At 45.0% G+C, this 22,757-nt stretch overlaps 1 protein-coding gene across 2 annotated transcripts in view; it reads right to left on the minus strand.

Annotated features, from left to right (window-relative positions):
- DCC (DCC netrin 1 receptor) overlaps nucleotides 1-22,757 on the minus strand; it is a 592,501-nt gene that overhangs the window by 294,348 nt on the left and 275,396 nt on the right. For both annotated transcript variants that reach the window (XM_074568848.1, XM_074568847.1), the window contains exons 3-4: nucleotides 15,379-15,663; nucleotides 270-420 (exon numbers count right to left, since the gene is read on the minus strand). In XM_074568848.1, coding sequence (XP_074424949.1) covers nucleotides 270-420; nucleotides 15,379-15,663 — 436 coding nt within the window. The remainder of the gene's footprint in view (nucleotides 1-269; nucleotides 421-15,378; nucleotides 15,664-22,757) is intronic.

The raw sequence follows: 22,757 nt of genomic DNA on the forward strand, positions 1-22,757 counted from the left end.
TGTGATTTTTGCTGTTAATAGCTTCACAATTCCATTTTAAATACCAGCCAGGTGACATTTATGATGGAATTCCACCCTCAGATTGGGTGCGGAGATGAGTTATTGCAGTGGGTAAAAGACACATCCCGCCTCTTTATTACATTTAGGAGGAAAACCTCACGGCCTCCAAAACCACCCCGTTGAATTTAAAGCATAACTGGGTGGTTTGCCCAGACTTTGCCCAAGGGAACGTAGCGTTAGTTACGCGACCCACGAAGGACTGGAGCTACCTGACGGGGAGCACTTCGTCTCCTCGCAGCCACGTGAAGGTGGGAGGCGGGTACCCAGAAACGCAGCACTCCAGAACGGCATCCTTCCCTTCCATGGCCACCACGTTCGACGGGCGCTGCAGGAAAAACTGCTGCCTGTGCAAACCTGGATCTACAAAAGCAAAAGAGACAGTTATCCATTTAAAAACAAACAAATAAACAAACAAAAAAAAACCCCAACCAACAAAACAAAACAACATTCTTTTTGTTGGGGATGAGGAATATAAAACGACTGATCAATAACGGACCCCGAGAGACCGCAGCTTTCACAGATTCTTACTGATGGGAAAAAGAGAAAAATCATAGTAGAGAGATATAAAAAGTGTATCAAATGGCAATCTTGGAGCTGCTTACAGGTTGAACCCGAGGGAGCAATTTAAAGGCAAAAAAAAAAAATAGCAGCTTTTGGGAAAGTGAGAAAGGACTGTTTATAGCCTGGTATTAAAGTCAGGTCTTGGAAAGCCACAGAAAAAGGCACGGAAGGCAAGAAGAGACAGAGATATAAGGTTAAGAGCGGGACTGGATTAACGACGCTATTTTGGAGTTGCAAGAGGGAAGTTCATAAATACGGCAGGTAAGAGAAAACAAGAACAGCTTCAAGTTAGGAAAACACAGAAAGCAAAGAAAGAAATAACTTGAAAAAGCCCAATTGTGAAGGAATAAGTAGAAACATTAGCGCCCCGAATTCTCCTTTGCCTGACCCAAGGTGTCCACGGGGACACCCTGCACGGTGGAGGGTCTCAGCCAGCCCCAGCCGCGGGCAACCGAGCCGAGCTCAGGGTGCTGGCTTCGGGACGGGCTAAATCTCTGCCTCTGACTGCCGCGGGTGCATCACCACCAACCAGGGGATAACCCACCTTCACCCAAATCCCACCCGTTGCGCCTGAAACACCAGCGCACCAAACTCAGGAAAGGAGCTGGGCTTGTTTGCTTTTTAACGAGCCTGTTCCTACTCTTGAAAATGACTTCGTTTTCTTATCGCAGATGTTGAAACAAATGTGCTGGACTACAGCCATTAAACATTGCTCCTTGTTTCCTGACACAAACGGAAAAATCACACAATATAAACGAACGTTCCCACCACGTTAACAGCTACAAGATCTTCCAGGATCATCTCCAAGTAATCAGCCGGTTCTCCCATACAAGTAGAAAGATACTGGGACCAGCTGCGTGCATTTCTTACGGATTCACAACAGCACATTGCAGCTTCTCACTGGAACCAGATGGACACAACCAGCTTCCAGCCACGAGCGCGTGCAACCGACGCAGAAGTTGTCACACGCAGCGCAACGGCTGCCGTCTGTGAAGCCACCGCAGCCGATCCCAGGGATGCCTTTGGCCTGTGAGTTGCACGGGATCTCTTGAAAACACACACGTTACACCTTACCGTACGCCATTAAATACGTGGGAGCTAACTAGCAGAAAACCAAAGCCTTTTTGTCGATTTTTTTTTTCCCATGTTTTATTTTGATTTTTTTTTCTTTTTTTTTTCCCCCCAAGTCAGTTGCCCAGGGATGAAAACAGATGTGCAAAACCAGAAAGCAAACAAACAACAACAAAAAAATAATCTATAAATAATATCCAGATCTTAATACGGGAGCATCTCCTTCCCTTCGAAAGCACTTAGCTCTGAAATCGCAAAGAGGTCGTCTTTTGATTAAAATAATGATCCCGGTTAGGATGGAAGATGGCAGCAGCAGTAAAAAGCACAGCAACAAAAATGTAGGGAGAACGACATCAAGGAAGATTAAGTTTAAAGTTCGAAAAAGGAGATGATTGATAATTGAAACCGAAGGCTTTAGTAGAATACATTTGGCTGAAAGGGTTCTTCAAAGACATCCAGAATAAATGGAATTCCAGAGCTGGCATGGGCTGGGCATTAGACAAAGTTGCAAAATCCTCACGCACACAGAAGTAGCTCAATACGTGTTTCTGTTCCATGCTTGGAAAAAAGCAGGATAGCACATTCATATTTTACAGTGATGGGAAATACTTTTTTTTTTTTTATAGTGGGGACTAGAAACAACATTAACGAGACAGCACCAGTGTCTTCACTCCTCCAAGGAAAAGAACGTTTTCATTATAACTCCGTCAACAATCTGAAGATCTGTTAATAACTACCATAGCTTAAAGCAAATCCCTCCTTTAAGAAAAGTGAAAAACAGCAGCGCCTTATTTGGGATTTTTCCTCTTTCCTGTAATTTGCCTGGCAAAATTCTGGCTGTTGGTGAGGGCTACAACTGAACGGCCACCCCAATGAAAGCAAACCCGTTAGCGTAGGGGTACGCGGGCAGGCAGCTAGACCGAGCCCGGGGTTAAACTCAGAGGGTACCAAGGTGAGAAACTGGAAGCACTGGAAGGGGAAAGTCACCGTCCAACACCACGCTGGGACTCAAATCGTTAGACAATAACAGCAGGTGACAGACTCAAAGGTAGGCAAGTATTTTTTATTATCATTTTGGGATCCTGTAATTAACATAAAATCATGAAAAGTACTTTGGTCGAAACTGTATTTTCAAATCAGCTTTTCATTTAATGGGCAGTTACGTATAATTTCAGCCTGAGACAATACCAGTACTACGCAGCCCCGTAACGCATCTCTGCTCTTATCCCCACTGAAGCTTGTTTCTAATAGTCATCTCCTCGCCTCTTGCTTAGCTCACTTCTGCTTAGCTCACTTATTCCTCATTTAGGACGGTGCCTTTTGCCTCCAGCAGCCCTCTGGGCCGTAACGTGGCTTTGCCTTGGGCTGCTCCCCTGCTCTGCAGAGAAACCCCTCACTGCCTGCATGAGGGAGAGGGGCCCGTGCTCTGCCATAGCACTGCTATTGCCTGTTCTTCATCATCTCATCGTCTTCATCACCACCGGCCCAGGTTGCCCAGAGAAGCTGTGGATGCCCCATCCCTGGAAACATTCCAGGCCAGGTTGGACGGGGCTCTGAGCAACCTGGTCTAGTTAAAGACGTCCCTGCTCACGGCAGGAGGTTGGACTTGAAGGGCCTTGAAAGGTCCCTTCCAACCCAAACCATTCGATGATTTCCAGGTCTTGCTCCATTCAAGACTCCCAAACAGAAGCCTAAGCTCATGTTTGAACTTTTCTGAACTCCCCAACAATCTAGCCGCTGGCTGAAAAGGCAGCATCTTCTCTCCATCCCTCTCTCATCCGCAAGCTCAAAAAGCAAATGGAAGCAAAAAGCAGATGGAAACCAAAAGTGTCAGTTGTGCAGCAACGTTTTGCTGCTGGATTTCCAGTTGTACAGCTAACGTTAGCAGCTTAAAGCCACATCGAGAGCTGAAGAAAAGATCTGGTACAGGAAGGAAAAAAGAAGAAAATATCTTATCCTTTTCCGAATAATAGAAGGGAGAGAGCTGTGGTTTCAAACCCAGGAAGATCAGAACTTGCACGTTATTCAGGCAAGTCCCCAGCAAGGGCTGAGCCTCCCGGGGAGGTCACTGTGCCCTCGGGCATCACTGGTGGCAGTCAGCATCCACCGTACCGAACGCAGCCCACCGAAATCACAACCCCAGTCGGTCCTTACATCGTTGTACCTTACGCTTTGTACCACCTTCCAAAAAACCAGAGGTAGTCTAAAACCAGAGCTCAGTAACTACGACATGAAAGGCGGTATTTTCCGAAGCTACGATCACTTAAACTATAACCTTACAAGGAAGCAAGGAGTCTCCAAAGGCCACCCTTTCCCTCGGGCGGACATCTGCTGAAGGAAGCGGTACGCATCTAGCGCCCAGGCAGCCGTTTCAGTGTCTGGTTCAGACTTGCCTGATAAAACTCCTCACTGTTGCACCAGTGCAACCAGTTATTTCCAGCTGAGAAATAAAAAAAGATCGGTCCAGCAAATCAGATTTTTTTTTTTTTTACGTTAGAAAGAAAAAACAAGTGAGAAGATTTGAAGACCAAAGGGCCAATAAATCTTGTTTCTTGTCTAAGCCAGGGCACAGAATCACACCCATCCATAGCTCAAAAGCACATTTGAATAAGTGCGTTCTTCAGGAAGGCGTCCAGTCTTGATTATACAGATATCCAAGGTCTTGCTAAGCCCTTCTCCACTTGATTAAAGAGCACTCGGGGTATTCTCCCTGACAAGGTACTTCTACGCCATAATCAAGCCCACATAATCAACCAACTATGGCCCAGCTTTAGCAGATGAGAAATTCTTTGCATGAAGCCCTGGCTCCCTTGGAGGAGCCGTCTTCATTTCAGCCATGATTTAATCTCTTACGCACCAATGTGTCGTTTGGGACCCGAGCCCGCAGCTACGGCGTCCCCGTCCATGGGGAAGTGATGGGACACCTCTTGCTCTTCTCCAGCATTAGCTTTTCAAGCAAACTCCTCACCTGGGTCCATGTGGAGCGAGAGCTGCTTCTACCTCTGGGTCATGGACCCCACCACCGCCTGCGCCCACCACGCGCCCGCTCCGAGCCTGATGCTGGAAACAAGGGCTACGCTGTCTTCCCAGCCACGCAGAGCGCCTACCGCGTTGTTGGAATTCGTCGATTTTATTTTATATAATAACGTTTAGGAACGAACAGGTATACCTAAACCCAATTATAAAGCAGCGAGCTGTAAGAAGTTATTTTCCCCAAACAAAGCAAAACCTCTCCTTTCGTATTTAGCGTTTTTTTTGAGGACACAATGTGCGGTAATGACGTACAGCTACAGGCATATTTTCCATGCTCGTTAAATCAATGACACACAGTTAAAATTCAAAACCACAAATAGGATTTGCAAGCGCGTATATGATTTCCATAGTCCCCATTATACGGATATCTGAGAATACCACAGTATTTGGAAAAAAAAAAAAAAAAAAAAAAAAAGATGCCTTCAATGCCTTCACAAAGCCTTATTGGGATAAGTCATTTCATCTCCTTTTTATAGACGGATAAAGGAGTAATTGAGACATTTTGTGATTTAACTAAGGACATATATGTATTCTGCAGCAGGGAAAGGTCCTGAATTATTTTTTTTTTTCCTCATTCTTATGTTCAAGGCATAGCTTCTGTCACGTTTTACCAGCACACTTTATAGTCAATCACTGACGGTTCTCTCAACAAACCCTCCGATTTGTGTCAATACGCATTGGTAAGAGTTGGGGATAATATTTATTCTCACACCAAATTGGTCTTAAGCAAGCGGAACTCAAGACAACACAATTTATTTCTGCACTCCAAGGCAAATAAGCTGCAAGCGGTTCACTTGGATTCAGCCAAACCGACTCTTCAGCACTCGAGGAGAAAAATGTTACCGCAGTATTTTAGCTACATTCTAAGATTGGGAAGAAAAAAAAAAAAAGGGGGGGGGAAACGCTTTCATAAAAATGCGTTGCATCCTGTTGTATGGCATCTCACTGCGCTAAGCTACTTCGTGCTACGCTGCGTTTGTAAGTGCTATTCAATTGACAAAAGACTCCCATCACATCATACACAGGAAAATTTTTCTGAGCGTATTTGGATAATATTGTACTTTGCCGGTAGAATTCTATTTTTTTTTTTTATTGCAGCAGTTTTTATATTGCAAATTACAGAACTGAGATGCCTTTAATGTGACGCTGATGTGAGAGACTATCTCCAAGTGTTCAATAGTCACATTTCTAAATTTGATTAAAAGAGATAAAGATTTATACCAAATAAAACCCAATTTTGCTCTCCGCTGTCAGCGAAGAAAGGCCAGCAAAATTCCCCAACCTGATCTCGCCATCACGCCTGGAGGCTGAACACTTAATCCCAAGGAGAAAGCAAGGGTTATGTGTGACCAGCGTTAGAGGAATCTGTCATTACAGTGATACCGATCTCCCAATATACAGAATGCATTAAAAATGTATAACCGGAATGCAGTTACTACTTTGGGATTTTGCTTTTTTTGCCTCCACCTCCCAAGCCCCTCGGCTAGCATTTTTCTGCTTCACCTCGTCCATCCTCCTCTCCCCAAAACCTCAGAGCGACAGGACCGGGAGCATCTAAGTCATAAGGACGCAAAAAGATCGTAACCTCAGCACCGACGCACGGCGGGGCGCAAAGACTTTCTTCTTCCTGTAGTAACTTCAAAATACGTTAACTAAAGCGCAAGGAAAACTGTGCCAAGTCGCTGCTGGAGCGTGAGACTATACATCAGGGGTCCCATTTCCAGCTTTAATGATGATTTCTTGCGAGACACGCCGTTTCCTCATCCATAGTGAAGACAAAAATATTTACAGCCCTTTGCCTTGGTTCTTTGAGATCCGCGGGTAAAAGAATAATATAACATTTATTACTGCAGGGGGAGAGAAGGGATAGTGCTGGTTTGTATTTACAAGACAAAAAGAGGAAGCTTTTTCTCTAGTCATTAAAGTTTTAGAAGGAAAATTGAAACAGAGTGAGGAATGGCTCCCCAACTATTTATCCTCTGTCCTGAAAATGGAGAATAGAGCTGAGGTGAGGAAGTAGCAACGCATTTACGCTCTTCGTTTCAGCTGAGCTTCGGCAGACGTTATTCTAGAGCTACATCGTTCCTTGAGACGCAAAGGCAGAAGCAATTAAGGAGCAGTGGTTTGATCCAGGTAGTAACTGAATCCAGAGAAGAGCCTAATACCAGATTTTCCATGCGGTTCTATGAACATAACTGGAGAGGAGAGAGATTTTTACTCCCAAGTTCCAGTCTGTTTTGAGTTGAAAAAAATAAAGATAATTTAAAAAAAAAACCCAACATAACAGACTAGCTTAGTCAACTCTTAGAAACAAGCAGCAGCCCCAAACTGACTTGTAACTTCATTGGTGAGACAAGCTTTTAAACACTTGCCTAATGGCTGTCCTCTAAGCCAACTCCAAACCTTCTGCAACATTTCTGACACCCTACGGCACTGCGACCTCAGCGTGGATGTCCCCCGTCTCCTGTGCCACGACCCAGCCGTTATCCTTACTGGGATCTCAGCCTCTCCCACAGCACCCTTCCACCCTCATGCTGCTCATTACTCAAGATGAACCCCCAAGATTTTTGGTCATAAGAAAGTATTTGCTCCAGCCCCATGGCTTGCCTGGGAAATAACCAATCATATTAAAATATTCCTTTTTTAATTTTTTTTTTTTTTTTAATTCTGTCTTATTTATTTTTCGGTATGTACCACCTCTGTGATACATGCATACGCCTTTCAATTGCATTTTTATTGTTATATGGTATATTGGAGAGTACAGGGTCAAGAATACATTCCCTTAGTGACCACCAGCTGCTCCAGGGTTGGGTTGGTTTGTTCCACACCACTGGAAACTTCACGATCCAAAATTCAGAGTCAAGAATTAACAGTCCCGTGAATTTCTCAGCTAATTTTTCCAGCTCCATTTTTATTTGGATGTGCCGACCTGAAAACAGCTGGGTTCGGACAAGCTTTTTAAGCCATTCCTGTCAAGATAGTACTACATTTGTTTATTTCTTTTTAATGTAAAAAAAATATCTTTAAATAATCAATGCCATACATATAAAAGCACGTGTTCTTTCAAAACTTAGTTGGGTTTTACCGCTTGCACCCAATTCATAATAAACACTGTTTCAGTTATACTTGGAAAAGATTTGTACCCTGAACTTTACTAATTCTTGATATCTTCCACGTACTTTGACTCTCCACAAATCCTCGTTTTTAATTCGTTATTACTATTATCAGATTATGTGCTCCAATCTTTAGATTTTTTTCTAATTTCTTTCTAACCAAACTACTGGGGGTTTCAATTACCGCGGCCTTTTCTTTCGGTGTTATAGTTTATATATGCACAATATTGTTTTCTGCATATATAAAATAGACTTGCAATTCCCCAGTAGCCATCTGATCAATTCCACTTAAATTCCGCCTGCTACCTTGACTCCTGCACAGGGGGAATTCTCTTCTGGTTTAAGAGACAACTTCACAAAATGTAGCGCTGAGGAGACGGTTGTGTGTGTGTTTTTCTAGCAAAGTGGTGGCCAGAGAAGACGACAACGTGTTTGATGGAATTAAATCAAATCAAACAAACAAATGAACAAAAAGTCGTCAGTTATATCCATCGTTGCTGATGTTTAGGATCTATAATAGTCGTAGTCATTAATAGTAGTTTATTAGTATGTTGTGATTACTATAATTATTAGTAGTAATAAAACAATACTCCATATTAAAGCTCTACTGCCACTGTTTAGTATAGAACAAATGTCAAAGCAGAAACACAGGGGCTGTTCCAACCCTACCAAAGTCCTTTTTTGTTTGAGATTCCTTGTGAACTGCATTTCGAGAGCGGAATCGGTGATAAATTTCACGGGGTCTACACCTTGTTCTTCTCTGCGTCCCCAGATTTGCAAGCCAGCCTGTGGCCCGCTGGCTGACAGCATCAGCATCCTCAAACCACCTCAATGTCATAAAGTCACTCGTATTCCAGGAACCTTCCAATAACGACTTACTCCTTCAAATACCTTCAGACATAAACCACGGCACGTTCTTGAGGTCCTTGTTCTGAACCCAATCTCTGCTTCAAATCTAAGGACTAAAACCAATCCCGTTTAGAGCAATGGCCGAAACCTCTCTGCATAATTAATAAAGGCAAACCCTCCCGTGGCAGGCGGCCAGGGCGCGCTGAGCAAAACAGCTCTTCAGTACGTATTAGTTATTTCTCTTGTGATTGCATGGATCTTGGGACCAGCTCCATGCGAAGAGGACACACTGACCGTACGTCCATCCATCTCCACTTTTCTTTCTGCCTAGGCAAGCTGCTATGATGTAGGAAATTGATATTTATAGGTATTATGCACGAGATTACTTAAGCACTAATCAGATTTATCCAGGGGAGAGAGGCAACACGTAGCTCGTTCCGCAGGATTATTAAATAAGCATTTTAAATTTAACCTTTTTTTTTTTTTGTTAAAAGTCAGAATACAGCTGGTTTATAAAGTGACCTCAGCAATGGTACTCATTTGGGATAACCCAGATACTGGGAGTTATTGTAAGGATCTTCTTTAACTCGGAATTTCCCTTGTAAGGACGCACACGGACAGACAATACCATGTTTGCTGCCTGGCCTTCAAACCTGACTTTATCAGATGACACTTTAGGAGATTATGTTTACCAAACAAGAAAATATTTCCCCCCCAATTCCATCCAAATACTACTGATAATTAAAAGAAAAGAAATGATAATAATCGGAGTAATGACACTTCTGCTGCATAAGGCAGCATGTTCTGTGACAGGGCATACCCCATCCAAATGGTCCTCTCCTAATGAGGTAAAAATTAATATTTTAATAGAGATTATCCCAGTTCAGCAGCACAAGTGATGCCCACACTGGGTACGCTGCTCAGGACAAGGCTTTTAATCCATTTAATTTACTGCTGGGTTTGAAAGGCAGGAGGAGCAGCGCCTAAAAATCCAGCCTTGATTTAAATGCAGCTGATGGAAAATTCAGTACAAATACAAACAGTTCCAATGGCTATTATGGGGTTTAAGCATTTAACTTTTTTCCGCGTGCAAGAATACAGCTTCAGGTTTCCAGTCATTAGTTTTTCATGCAGTTTATAAAAAATTGCAGATTAAAGAGCCTTTTCGCCCAAGTAAGTGCTTACAGAGCACACTAACAGCGAGTCTATAAAGATCTCCTGGATAAAGTACAAAATTTCCCCTGTGTTTACCAAAAGGCAGGCTATGTACAGTAAACACTATAATTCTTTTCTGAACTATTATTAATTTATCAACCTTCACTCCCTCAGCTGCTGCCTCGAACTGGAAGCTGGTATTCAGCCGGTTTTCATGGAACCGAAATCCCTCCCCGAGCATCCTTCCCACGCTGGCCTGCGTCACCTGGCCGCTAACTGAGCCCCAAAATATACGTTGTTTAAACGAGTTCAGCTTATACCGGGGTCCGGATGCACCTCTGGTATCCTGCATCGCCTCTGCAATTTCTACATCTATAAATGAGACTTTTTTTTGCTGAGGTTTTTGGTTGGTTGCTCTGTTGTTGTTTGGTTTTTATAGGCACTAGTCGAAATTAGGGCAAGGGACCCCTGGCAGGAAATAGGCGCTGGGGAACATAAACGTGAAATTGGTTATATTAAAAAAAAAAATAAATCCACAAGTTCAGTATTTATTTTAAGTGGGCTCCATCTGTTTTCATCTAAGAATAAACACTGTAAAGGTTAAGAATAAGGTAAAGACCTGACTCAGACAATTAGTGGCCGTTAGGGAACGTACATCAACGCAGGGATCCTTCCAAGGTATGAAAGATGAGAAGAAATCTTTAGCTCTGGACCCGACACAAGCTCAGTGTGCTGCATGAGGAACGGATGGCTGAGCTTCAAAGCCATTGTGTGCTTCAACTTTGCCAGACCTTCCTCATGACTAAGTTTAATGATAAAACTCATATTAAACAACAAACTCATACCAACCAACGTAACTCAGTATATTCCACCCCTTTTTGTTTCCCAGACAGATATTTAGCAAATTGAATGTCCTCAGAGAAGATACCTCCTGTGTTGACATGACTATTCAAAATCAAGCTAAGACAGCGGTTACTGTATTAGCTTTGTCACTACCACGATGTTATGCTGAATTTAAGTAAGTCTAACATTCATAGAATGGGTTGTAAGAGACCTTCAAGATCATCTAGTTCCACCCCCCTGCCCTGGGCAGGGACACCTCCCACCAGACCAGGTTGCTCCAAGCCTCGGCCAACCTGGCCTTGAACCCCTCCAGGGATGGGGCAGCCACAGCTTCTCTGGGCAACCTGGGCCAGGGGCTCACCACCCTCACACCAAAGAATTTCTTCCTCAGATCTCATCTCAATCTCCCCTCTTCCAGTTTAAAACCATTCCCCCTCGTCCCATGGCTCCCCTCCCTGCTCCAGAGTCCCTCCCCAGCTTTCCTGGAGCCCCTTGAGGGACTGGAAGGGGCTGGAAGGTCTCCGCGGAGCCTTCTCTTCTCCAGGCTGAACCCCCCCAGCTCTCTCAGCCTGTCCTCCCAGCAGAGGGGCTCCAGCCCTCCCAGCATCTCCGGGGCCTCCTCTGGCCCCGCTCCAACAGCTCCGTGTCCTTCTGCTGTTGGTGCCCCAGAGCTGGAGGCAGCACTGCAGGGGGGTCTCCCCCGAGCGGAGCAGAGGGGCAGAATCCCCCCCTCGCCCTGCTGCCCACGCTGCTGGGGATGCAGCCCAGGCTGCGGGGGGTTTCTGGGCCTCCAGCGCACATTGCGGGGTCACACTGAGCTTTTAACGTCGTTGTTCTTTTACAAAGCGGAGTCACCTAAGCATCAAAGCAAGCCTGAGCGCACGAGGCAACTTCTGCACACACTCACTTAAACCTGACCATTCACCTCTCCTTCCTAATTCCTTCTTGGGGGATCCATTCCCACTCGGTCCGTTTTGCTGCCGTTTTCCTTCTCTAAAGTGCAACCACGAGGAAGGAGCTGAATCACGCAGCAGCAGCCAAATTCTCTCCGCATTAAATATGAAGGCATTACATGATATCGTTACCGTTATCTCGCACCGCAGCTCAGCGGAGAGGCTCGGGGACAGAGGAGGAACCTCCAGAACAGACAACAGCACAGCGGCAGATTACTTGAACGGCTAAGGATAAATGCAGGATTATTATTTATAAACAGAGAATTAATAGCTTCCAGGCACCGAACTACTCAACTTCTGCTTTTAAAATGCCATCTGTGTTTCTGAAGCGTACAGACCTCCCGAAGAAACTTCCTCCTTAATTTACAGAAGCAACGAATTGCGCTAAGAATTAATTCCTTAGTGCCCGTTTGTACGAGATGATCTGCTTTCCTTTTCGTACGGTAGCATTATTCCCTCTAAATTATTAGATGAGCGCATGTAGTTATCTCTGAATACGCATTCCCTACGTTTTCATTATTTGCTGAAAATTTTTAACCTGGAAGTTTCTGGACCTCAGAGAAAAGAAGGTAGAAAGGTGAAAAAAAAAAATAAATACGCATTTGAAAGGAGCTTTCTGCAAAAAGCTGCAACGGCCACTCGTAAAATTAAGAGCAACAGATAAAACCTGACACATTATAAACTCCTCAAGAGTTTTGCTCAGGTTTGCTGAGCTTTTCTATAAAGGCACTTCAAAATCTGTTCTCGCGTGGGCTGGGTCCTTCTGGTTTCTGACGGAGGATTTATTGAGGCTGGGGCTGTTCGGGAAATGTGTTTATGGATGCGCTGGGGGGAGAATCCGCCCCTTCCAGAGCTTCCCCAGGCAGAACCGAGCTGCACATAGGAAAACAGTCACTTGTAAAGTGTCTTTTACTTATCAAAGTAAAAACTTCGATGCCCAGTGCCTTGCCCCACCTTTCAGACACATTAAGCACCTACGAACTATTTCTCTTTAGTTATAGAGGTTGGAGGCTCACCTATTCCTATTACCTGGAGAGTTAAACCACATCAGGTCTGGTAGGCTGAATTCTACTTTTTTTGTGCAGGAAATCAGTAATTCCTTCATCCATTTTTTTTTGTTTTTCTTACCCGTATTCATATTGGATGATGATTTTTTTTTTTTTTTTCCTATCAGGAGATACAGACATCTCCAGACCCACCACAACATCAAATCAAATATTTAAGCCGCAGGCGCTTCGACTAAAGAAACTAAATGACGAAAGATGTTTACCCCTCCTTCTTTTTTCTTGCGTTCTCTTTGGAAGCTGGAGAGATGATTAGACGTTATCTGCCAGGATGGTGGTCAGTTTTGCCACAAATCCTGACAGATATGCTGTGCGGTCAAACAAATCACAACCACTCACTGTAGGAACAGCAGCGTTTTAAAAATAGAGAATTATGACATACTACCTAACCTTTTTGTTTGGTTTTGTTGCCTGTTCCTTTGAATAGGATTTAAAACTTTCACTTTTTTTTTTCTCCTCACTAACCAGGGGAAAAAGGCCAACAAGAGTATTCTGCCTTCACTAATTATGGAAGAGGAGAGCTGCAAACTGAAGACAGATTTCTACCAACAGGCGAAAAACAGGAGAGGCAGAATTAGCAGCAAAGTATCAGATAGCTCTGAAGCATCAAAGCGTGCACACGAGAACAAAACTCCCAAGAGGCTCAATAAGATCTGAATTTTTGTTTCAGGAGCACCACTCATTTCTTATAAGAGCTGCTGTCTGCTCACATTATTCAGAAATGAGACCTTGTGCTGCTTGCCCTAAGCCAAACTCTAACGGACTCCACTAGTTCCCTTGTTCTATATTTTCCTCATTATTTGCTCCAGTGTTTCCCTGGTATAAAATTTTAACATGCTAGGGAAAGATAAATTAATTCCCCTCTCTCCTATAGACAGCCTGAGAGAGGCCATTTAGCCAGGATGTTAACAACCGAAACTGGGAACAGGAAGAAACATCCATCCATCCTCAAATGATCAGCAATGTAGACACATGACAAATTAACAATACTCTGAGGACCTGAGGAGGCTGAGAGAAATCTTCCCGGTCTCTCTAAAATGCAAAGTCTTGTGATTTTCTTAATTTTAATCAAGACATCTGGAAAAAAAAAAAAATAGGTGTTTTTTCCCCCACGGCTCTCATTGCCATCAATAAGAGATGCTGGAACAGGTTGCCCAGAGAAGCTGTGGCTGCCCCATCCCTGGAGGGGTTCAAGGCCAGGTTGGACGGGGCTTGGAGCAACCTGGGCTGGTGGGAGGTGTCCCTGCCCAGGGCAGGGGGTTGGACTAGATGATCCTTGAGGTCCCTTTCCAACCCAAACCACTCTGTGATTCCACAATCGTGGAGGCACGAATGCCTCCAGCACTGCCCAATGCGTAAGGAACGACACACGGCTTTCAGGCTCATGATGCGCTTGGAAGCCCCAAGGGCAGCCTCCCTCGGGCAGCCCATTAGATAAACCAACACATGGGGAACAGGTCCACGCTACGGAGATCGGGCACAAAATCTGGTCCCCAAAAAGACAGGGAAAAACCTGCAGGGAACCAGGTGATGTGGTCTTTGGCTGTTCTGGTTGTTATTTTGCTTTGCAGCTCCAAAAAGAATCAGCATCTACTACTGCAGCGGAGAGCGAGGACACGGCTTTGGTTTGTAATCCCAGGTTTAGAGGGTGAGGGGGTTTAGTTTGTCTCTTTTGGTGTCAAATCGCAAAACACAAGAGGAACTGTAATCCCCCAAATTCCACTGCAATAGGAGCTGTTATAAACCACTCCTAGAAGTGTGGACGATCTCATCAAGTTTCACATGTTGTGAGCACATGGACACTTCCCTAGGACTGATCCCGGCCTTCCTGATTTCAATAGCATGTGGACCACCTCAGAAGTCTGAGAATCCTGCTCAGTTACCTCTCAGGGAGAAATCATGCAAGCCGACAACATTCGTCTAGAAAATTCATGTGTAAAAAGTTTCTAAAAATACAACATCTCTGTCCCACTTCATTAGCGCTTACATGTTAGCGTGTAGAACTAGAAAGGAAGGAGATTTCGCAGCGATACCTTTTTCAAACCACTCTCCTGGCGCTCGGTTCTTGGTACTATACTGCAGTGGTAAACCATCTATTTAGTTGATGAGTTTATTACGAGAGAGAGCAAGATGCTCACTTGGCATGGAATTTAGGAACATTACCTGTCCCAGTTAAATGGTGTCAGATCCCAAACTGCACTCTGGCCAACTTGGCAGATCACACCAGGCACTGAAGCATCCAAGCAATCTAACTTTGAGTAGGTAAATTCAGCAGCCAATCCCACCAGATTGCCTTCCCAATCAACAGGGTGAGAGGAGCTCTTCCAGAGAGCGCTCTGGGACAATAATTAGGGTGCTCTGAGGTGAGAAGTACTTCCCTCTCTCCATTGACCATGTCAAAGAGACCAGCTTCAAGCATATCTAAATTTGGTACTTGGAAGTCAGGCAGCATGAATACTTTCCTATGGTGTCAACGCCTCACCTTTGCATCCAACTGCTTCTAAAGGTCTCCAGGCTCTTCCATGTGAAGAAGAACTTGGAAGCTTGTAGAAGTAACTGGAGAGAAAGGGGGATAGATCAGCCTAGCTGCCCCAGGAGGAGTGACTGCTCTTTCAGAGAACCAAAGGACACGACCAGGCAGGAGAGAAAGGCGGTATAGAAGGGTCTAGTTCTTACCTGCCAAAACTCTGACTTCGGCATCGTTTCCAGTTCTTGAACTGGCTGGGTTTTTGGCCAGACATCTGTAGATCCCGCTGTCCCCATGCTGAACCCTGCTGATCTGTAAAGCTCCGGAGGGCAGGACGGCCACCCGCGGGTCACCCGGGCTCGGGAACAAGTCCTCCTGGTTTCGCTGCCAGTGTACCACGGGCATGGGCTCCCCGACAACTTCACACTTGAGCAGAATCGTGTCTCCTGCGAAAGCCGTGACAGATTCTGTCTGGGAAAGGAACCTCAGTGGTCCTGCAAACACAAGGGGAAAAAAAAAAAAAGCAGGCAATTATATAGCTGCTGAAAATAGAAGTCGCACACTGTTTCCATGCTGATTTAGAATTTGTTAACAATCCTGACTAAATAAATAAGTAAAAAAAAAAAAGTGATATTCTGAAAACTGCTTGGAGATTGCTATAATGGCAGGGTGACTAACACCTTCCTTTGTAAACTAGACTCGTTAACAGCAAAGAAAAGATGCGTTATCAACATAAAGAGTAACAAACCCACTCAGGAACAACTTTGTCAAAGTACAGATATGCCATCACGCAATTCACACTGCTCAGAAGAGGGTGGTGTTCAAAGGAAAGTGCAACTAAACCTACGGAAGGTTAGGAAAATGTTACAGTCGCATCTTGCTGCATTTCTCCTTCCCTCCAAATAAAAGGAAAAAGACTCTCAAAAGCCTCTGCTAAATAAGTTACCTGGGTCACATAATCAAATACTTCAAAGGAGAAGTGGCCTGCGTCTGGTTTCCCTTGAAATATTTTTGCTTTGTAAGGGCAGGAGAGCAGAGCTGGGAGCTTTAATTGCACGACCCCCAGATGCCCCAGCCTCACTCAGCACAAAAGCAGGAGGACCAACCATGTCCCTCCCGAGCTACGGGAGAAAAACCCATCAAGGACAGGACACGGTCTGCAAAATTCAAAGTGCAAGTGAAAGATGACGTCAAGATCGTGGACTTCGTTACCTGGAATCATTGCTGCTTTACAAATAGCATAAGAGAGGTGAAGAGAGAAGAAGAGAGGAAAAAAAAAAATCAGCCCTCTTCCCAGCCAAGTATGATAAGGACAAATCAAAAGATAAGCCAAAGCCACTGCTTGGATCAGGGATGTGCTAGAGATAGTGTGGACATTTTGGGGACCTGCTCTGGCTCTAGTCCTGGCCAGTCCCTAGAAACGGCCCCAGCAGCCCCAAGCCTGGTCGGGCAAGCCCATCTGCCTGCAGGGACTCTGGGAAGCCATACCAGTAAATACCATCCACTCAGAAGGGTGGGCAGACATGCACCAAGTGGTGACAGAGTGAAAAACTTAATCATAGAAACATACAATTGTCAGGGTTGGAAGGGACCTCAAAGATCCTCTAGTTCCAACCCCCTGCCCTGGACAGGGACACCTCCCACTGGATCAGGTTGCTCAGAGCCCCATCCAGCCTGGCCTTAAAGACTTCCAGGGATGGGGCTTCCACCACCTCTCTGGGCAACCTGTTCCAGTGTCTCACCACCCTCATGGGGAAGAACTTCTTCCTAATGTCCAGTCTGAATCGACCCATCTCTAGTTTTAATCCATTCCCTCTAGTCCTACCATTACCCGACATCCTGAAAAGTCCCTCCCCAGCTTTCTTGTAGGCCCCCTTAAGAGACTGGTAGGCCACCAGAAGGTGTCCTCGGAGCCTTCTTTTCTCCAGACTGAACAACCCCAACTCCCTCAGTCTGTCCTCAGAGGAGAGGTGTTAAGAGAGGACACTAAAAGCCACCAAAGAGTATACAAGAAACAAGCATCTTCTACATCCTATCAGCCAGGTTTTCCAAAGGGAGCTGTCAGTAGGGGCTATTAAAGAAGCTGGGGAAGCAAAGAATAAAGCCCCCAACTTTCCAGACACTAAAATGCCACCCAAACATTCAGCAAATCAGCGTATTGGGGAATGATGTGTACTAGAAAAGACAGTTTAGTGGGAGCCCCACGTTCATTCCCCGGTTCAAACACCTATTTCCTGGTGTGATTTTGGCCCCCACCATCTCTTGTCTCAGTTCTCCTCCAACATGTTGCTCCTGTGTCCCAGAGCATCTCCAAGGATGAGGTCTCCCACCCTGGGTGAAACGCTCCCAACGAGCTGAAGCAGGGACATTCTTTGGCAAGTCTGAAACTGGCTCCGCGAAGGCTTCCTAATGGCATTGCCACCCGTGAAAAAGCGCCGATGTGAATCTGCTGTGGTGTGAGGAGTGGTATTCCCTAATTGCCGTGTTTCCACGTTATCCCTCTGAACAAAGCGAGCCAAGAAGAGGCAGTCGTTCCTGACCCCATCCACCCTCCTTACAGTGAGGATGCTACTTTCCAGCCGAGCTATTGGCACAGACGCACAAGTAACAGCTTTTCACCCCCAGCAAAGCTGGTGCAAGCTAGAAAAATAGAAGCACTCAACGCTTTAATTAAAAAAAACCAACATAAATAATTGAAGATAAACACAGTGTGAACAGTGATGGAAAGCTGTTGAAAACTGCAGACTTTTCCAGGAGGAACAACAGCTAAATCTAACAATTTACTGTAAAAACTAGGATGAAAACAACCAGACTTTTTTTCCCCCCTCCTCAGAAATCCCTACGATAATCCCAACAGCTTCCTCCTTCGGCAAAGAAAATAGTGATAGTCTTAGTTCTAGTGCAGACTGACCTAATCCTAATGTGATTCACGGCGTGACTTCTTATTTCTCCCGCCATCCCCCTGCGCACAGGCAGCTCGCGCTCTGCCCCATCTCCCTTCCTGCAGGTATCCCAACCCTTTTTCTTTTAAAGATTAAACAAAAACAACAAACCACATAATAAAAGTCTCTGCATAACAGACCAGGATGTTGCAAAAAACCTTTTGCTGTGTTCCCAGTGAAAAGACACCAACCACCTTTTCCCATGGTTACGTTCAGAACTCATCCATCTCTCTGCAAGACCATAACATACGAGATCTTAAAACTATCATTGGGGCTTTACGGCTCTCCTGGCTTACGCTCATTTATTTTAAAGACAGTTTTTGAAGCTATGCAGATGTTTGGGTTGTCGGGAGCTGGCTCAAGGGAACGGACCAGCAAATGCATTCTGAGAAAGTCACTTTCCGAGACGGACTCTGGAATTAAAGATTGCAGATCCACGGCCATGGCCAAAGGGGCGCAGATGCACCTCCCTCCGTTCTACCCAAAACCTACTTAGGAAACTTAATTGGAAGCGGTACCCGGCTCCGATTTACCGTGCAGTCCGGTTGGCAGCCTATCAGGATCCCCATCTTTCCTTCCAGAAGACCCAATTATTAAGCAATTAAAGTTCAGTTAATAAAAAGGCTTATCATTTGGGGGACAGACCTCAGGGTCTGGAACATGTTTAGCTATTAAATATTCAGCAATTTAGTAGCACTCAGTACAATCCCCCAGAGAAGAACTGCTTTAAATGCTTTGTTTGTTTCAAATTAAAGGCTGCAAGGTTACTTAACATCAAGACAAGACCTTTTTTTCACTTTCAATTCACATAATAGCTGAAGGGCAAGAAACCAAGGTAATGAAAAACAGTGATTTCCTTCTGCTCGCTTCAGAAAATAGGAAAGAGAGCGGGCATGGGTGAGCGAATCTGGAAATGTAAATATTTTACAAACTGCCGCCTAATTCTCTCTTCCACGGGCTGGTTTCCAAAAAAGTGCTATACTTTAGTTACTCTCTATATTCTTTTGCGTTTGCTAGCTCCCATTTACAATTCTGAAAAGATTTGCAGGGAGCAATGTGCCGCAGGAGCATCAGAACAAGACCGACAGAGTTCTAATAATCCGAGAACAGACGTGGCACTTGGGTTCTTTCATAGAAACAGGAGCTAAATAAACTGTTCTCCTCCTTGTTGCAAACCCCATTCTCATGGGAGTGAGAGCCGTTCACCTCCGAGGAGATAAAACCGATGAAGAGCTGGACACTCAGACTTCCGATTTAGAAGAAACTAACTGGGGGGAAAAAAATAATCAACAAGTTACCAATATGCATTTAGAAATACTTTTTATATAAAGTATTGGCACAGTCCGGGACCAGGCAGCCACTCCTAGTACCGGCTGTCAGCCTAATGAGAAGGACTCAAAGGGATGGATTTAAATATTACAATAAAATGAATATTAATAAGAGATTTTATGCCTTTGCATTTTTTATATATGAAACGTGGGCAGTTAAGGTTTATAGAGATGGAAGTTAAACCAATTTGCCACAAAGGGCACCTCGGTGCGAAGCGAAGGAGAGGAAGGTGTCCGACTGTCTGAGAAGCCAAGGATGGAAACCTGCCCGGTGCTTCGAGAGCCGACGAGGCGAGACGACGACACATCGAGTAATTACAGGCCTACTTACTATTACCTATTTCCAGCAAGAGAAAAGTTCAACTGCTCCTCACACTTGTGTCTGGTAAGGGAAATACTTCACCCTGCTAGGAGCTGACTATTTCAAATAAGTCATCAACCTGGGCCTGTACTGGAACTATGCCAGAGGAAACGCAAAATCGCAGCAAGAAGACACTAATTTGCTCTACAGTCCCCATTTCCAGCTGCTCCCTTTGCTTCAGCCATTGGCACGGGATACAGGAGACCATGGATGATCTCTTACTAGCCGCTCAAGTTTACGTGCCCAAGCTAAAAATATATAAACAGCATTAATGTGTGAGCATTTGGCCTTTACACCTAAATTAGACCAGCCATCTCCCATGGCTTCCCACCTAACTCAGTGCGGAGTGGAGCCTTCCTCCAGACAGGCAGAGAGGAATCCCTCTTGCCCTCCCCTGGCTGGGGAACCCCTTGACATTACCTAAATTAAGCGACTACATGTTAATTGTATTGATACCCAGCTGGGATTAATCAATTAAGAGCTCATGACCACTACAAACAAGGCAGGATCTCTCATTTTTTACTATTTTTTTTTTTAATTTTAAACACAAACCACATTCAGCACTCTGACTATGCAGAGCATATTTAAATCCCAAGCTTCACCCGTGAACACAAAGCGCTGCAACTCCGGCTGCAATGCACGGACACGGGGAGATCAAACACACAGAAATACTCTGTGAAAGAGGGAATATGAGCGTCTCCGATGGTTTTGATTTATGATGCGAACATACAATCGCCTCGATTTCTCCTGACTCTGGAGATGCACATCAGCAAACTTAGCTAGAAGTTAGCATGGCTGTTTGAAACAACATAAATTGTGGGTAATGACAATATAGTCAACATCACATATGACAGAATGGTTTGGGTTGGAAGGGACATTAAAGGCCACCCAGTGCCACCCCCTGCCCTGGGCAGGGACACCTCCCACCACAACAGGTTGCTCCAAGCCCCGGCCAACCTGGCCTTGAACCCCTCCAGGGATGGGGCAGCCACCGCTTCTCTGGGCAACCTGGGCCAGGGGCTCACCACCCTCACAGCAAACAATTTCTTCCTCAGATCCCATCTCAACCTCCCCTCTTCCAGTTTAAAACCACTCCCCCTCGTCCTATCACTACATGCCCTTGTAAAAAGCCCCTCTCAGCTTTCTTGTAGGCCCCCTTCACATGCTGGAAGGCTGCTATAATGCCGTCACCTCTACCCTAAACTATTCCATCAAAAAATAAGATATTGAAAAGTAACTGAGACTCTAATTTGCTATTTTCTGTTTTCCCAGCTGTCATTTCTGCAGCAACCCAGCAGTAACCCACCATCGCTGCCCTGTGGAGATACCGAAATGCAGGTGTCCGTGCCCCTGAGCCTCCAGCAGCTGCAACCGAAGGAAGAACAGACAGAGTTTAATGTCTGGAAGTCTGATTTAAGAAGTCAGACTTCAACAAGGATGACTCCGGTCTACGGCCCTGTCAGCGGGAGATAAGGATCGACGTGGGCTTGGCATTCAAATTGGGTATTGAGATCCAAGTAATTACTTATGAAGCACAGTGGCAGGCAGGCCCAAATAGCTCCAGATTAACCCAAGTACAGCTAGTTATATAGTTATGTCCACAATCATTTCGATTAATTATTATACGTGTGTATACATAAAAATCCGAGTGCATCACAGCCTTTGATTTGTATTCTTCTGCAAACAGGAGATAAGATCATTTCAATTTCATAGATGAGGAACGGAGTCGCCGAGATACAGGTTAAAACATTGGAAGGCAGCAAAGCCACAGCAACTGGCACCCCAGCAGCTTATAAGATGTGGCAGTTTCTAACCGAGCAGGGTTCCTTGGGGTTTTTTTTAGGCACTTTTGGAAATGCTACAGCGAGCGACTTGCTCGCTCAGGGTCACAGGAGAAATCCAAGGGAAGCAGGGGTTCAAACCAGGATCTCCCAGCTCTTCTGTAAATCTACCACTGTTCCCTTCCCTTCTATAAAACTGAGTGGGAGTTTCTTTCGGGGTACCCACAAACTGAAACAAACAGAAATACAGCTCAGGGATTAGCCAAGGCAGGAGAGGAAAGTAAGGTTTACGCCGAGTTCTCAGGTTTTCAGCAGAAAGGAGGAAAATCCTTGTAAGGGAACGAGCTTAAAGCACAACTCAAGCCTGCGGGCTCTACTGGAGAGGGGCTGACAATGTACTTCCTGCAAAGAAAACTTTGGGACAACCATCACCAGACACCCTAAAAAAGAAAATAGCGAAGGAAGACTTTAAAACAGACACTATTATGGTTCAGACTCATTGAGCAAGTGTCAAAAAAATACCCACTTCACATGCTCTTCTGCTGGCCTCTTAGCATGTGCCTCATTGCTTTTGGATCGAGGAGTGACTCATCCTGCTTCGTGCCAGGGGAATGAAAGCAGCTTAGATGTTTTCAGCCAGATTCATCCCAAACTCCCAGCCAAACAAAGCATTTGGCCTCATTTCAGGAGAGCCAAACTGCGATGGCTTTTTTTAGCCTGCACATTTAAGGGCGAGACCAATTATTTCTGCAACTTGTACTTCGCATTCGATTATCGCACTGGAAAACGCATCCTGACATTCCTGCTGTGAAGTCCTCTAGTCTTTAGCCAGCCCTCCCAGCTGCACCGTCAAGACGGAAAGGGGCAATCCCTGCACTTCTCTCTCCACAGCCCTTCTGGGAGGAGGAGAATTTAGTTGACCTCGAATAGTAACACAGCTCTGGAGAGAATCTCTGTGCTGGGTCAACTTAGACCAAAGTCAAAGAAACAAGGTACAGATTTTATAGTTGACTGTAAAAGCAATAGTAATGTATAAATCGATATACAAAAGAGGATTTAGGGGAGAGTTTAGGCTCAAACACTTGCAACCCTGATGCTACTTCGCCATGAAGCGTCCCAGGCATCCTCATCTTTTGAGGAGGTTTTAATCCTCATAGTCTACTGTTAGATCAGGTT

Source organism: Larus michahellis, chromosome Z, assembly GCF_964199755.1.
Source record: "Larus michahellis chromosome Z, bLarMic1.1, whole genome shotgun sequence".
Taxonomy (NCBI): Eukaryota; Metazoa; Chordata; class Aves; order Charadriiformes; family Laridae; genus Larus; species Larus michahellis.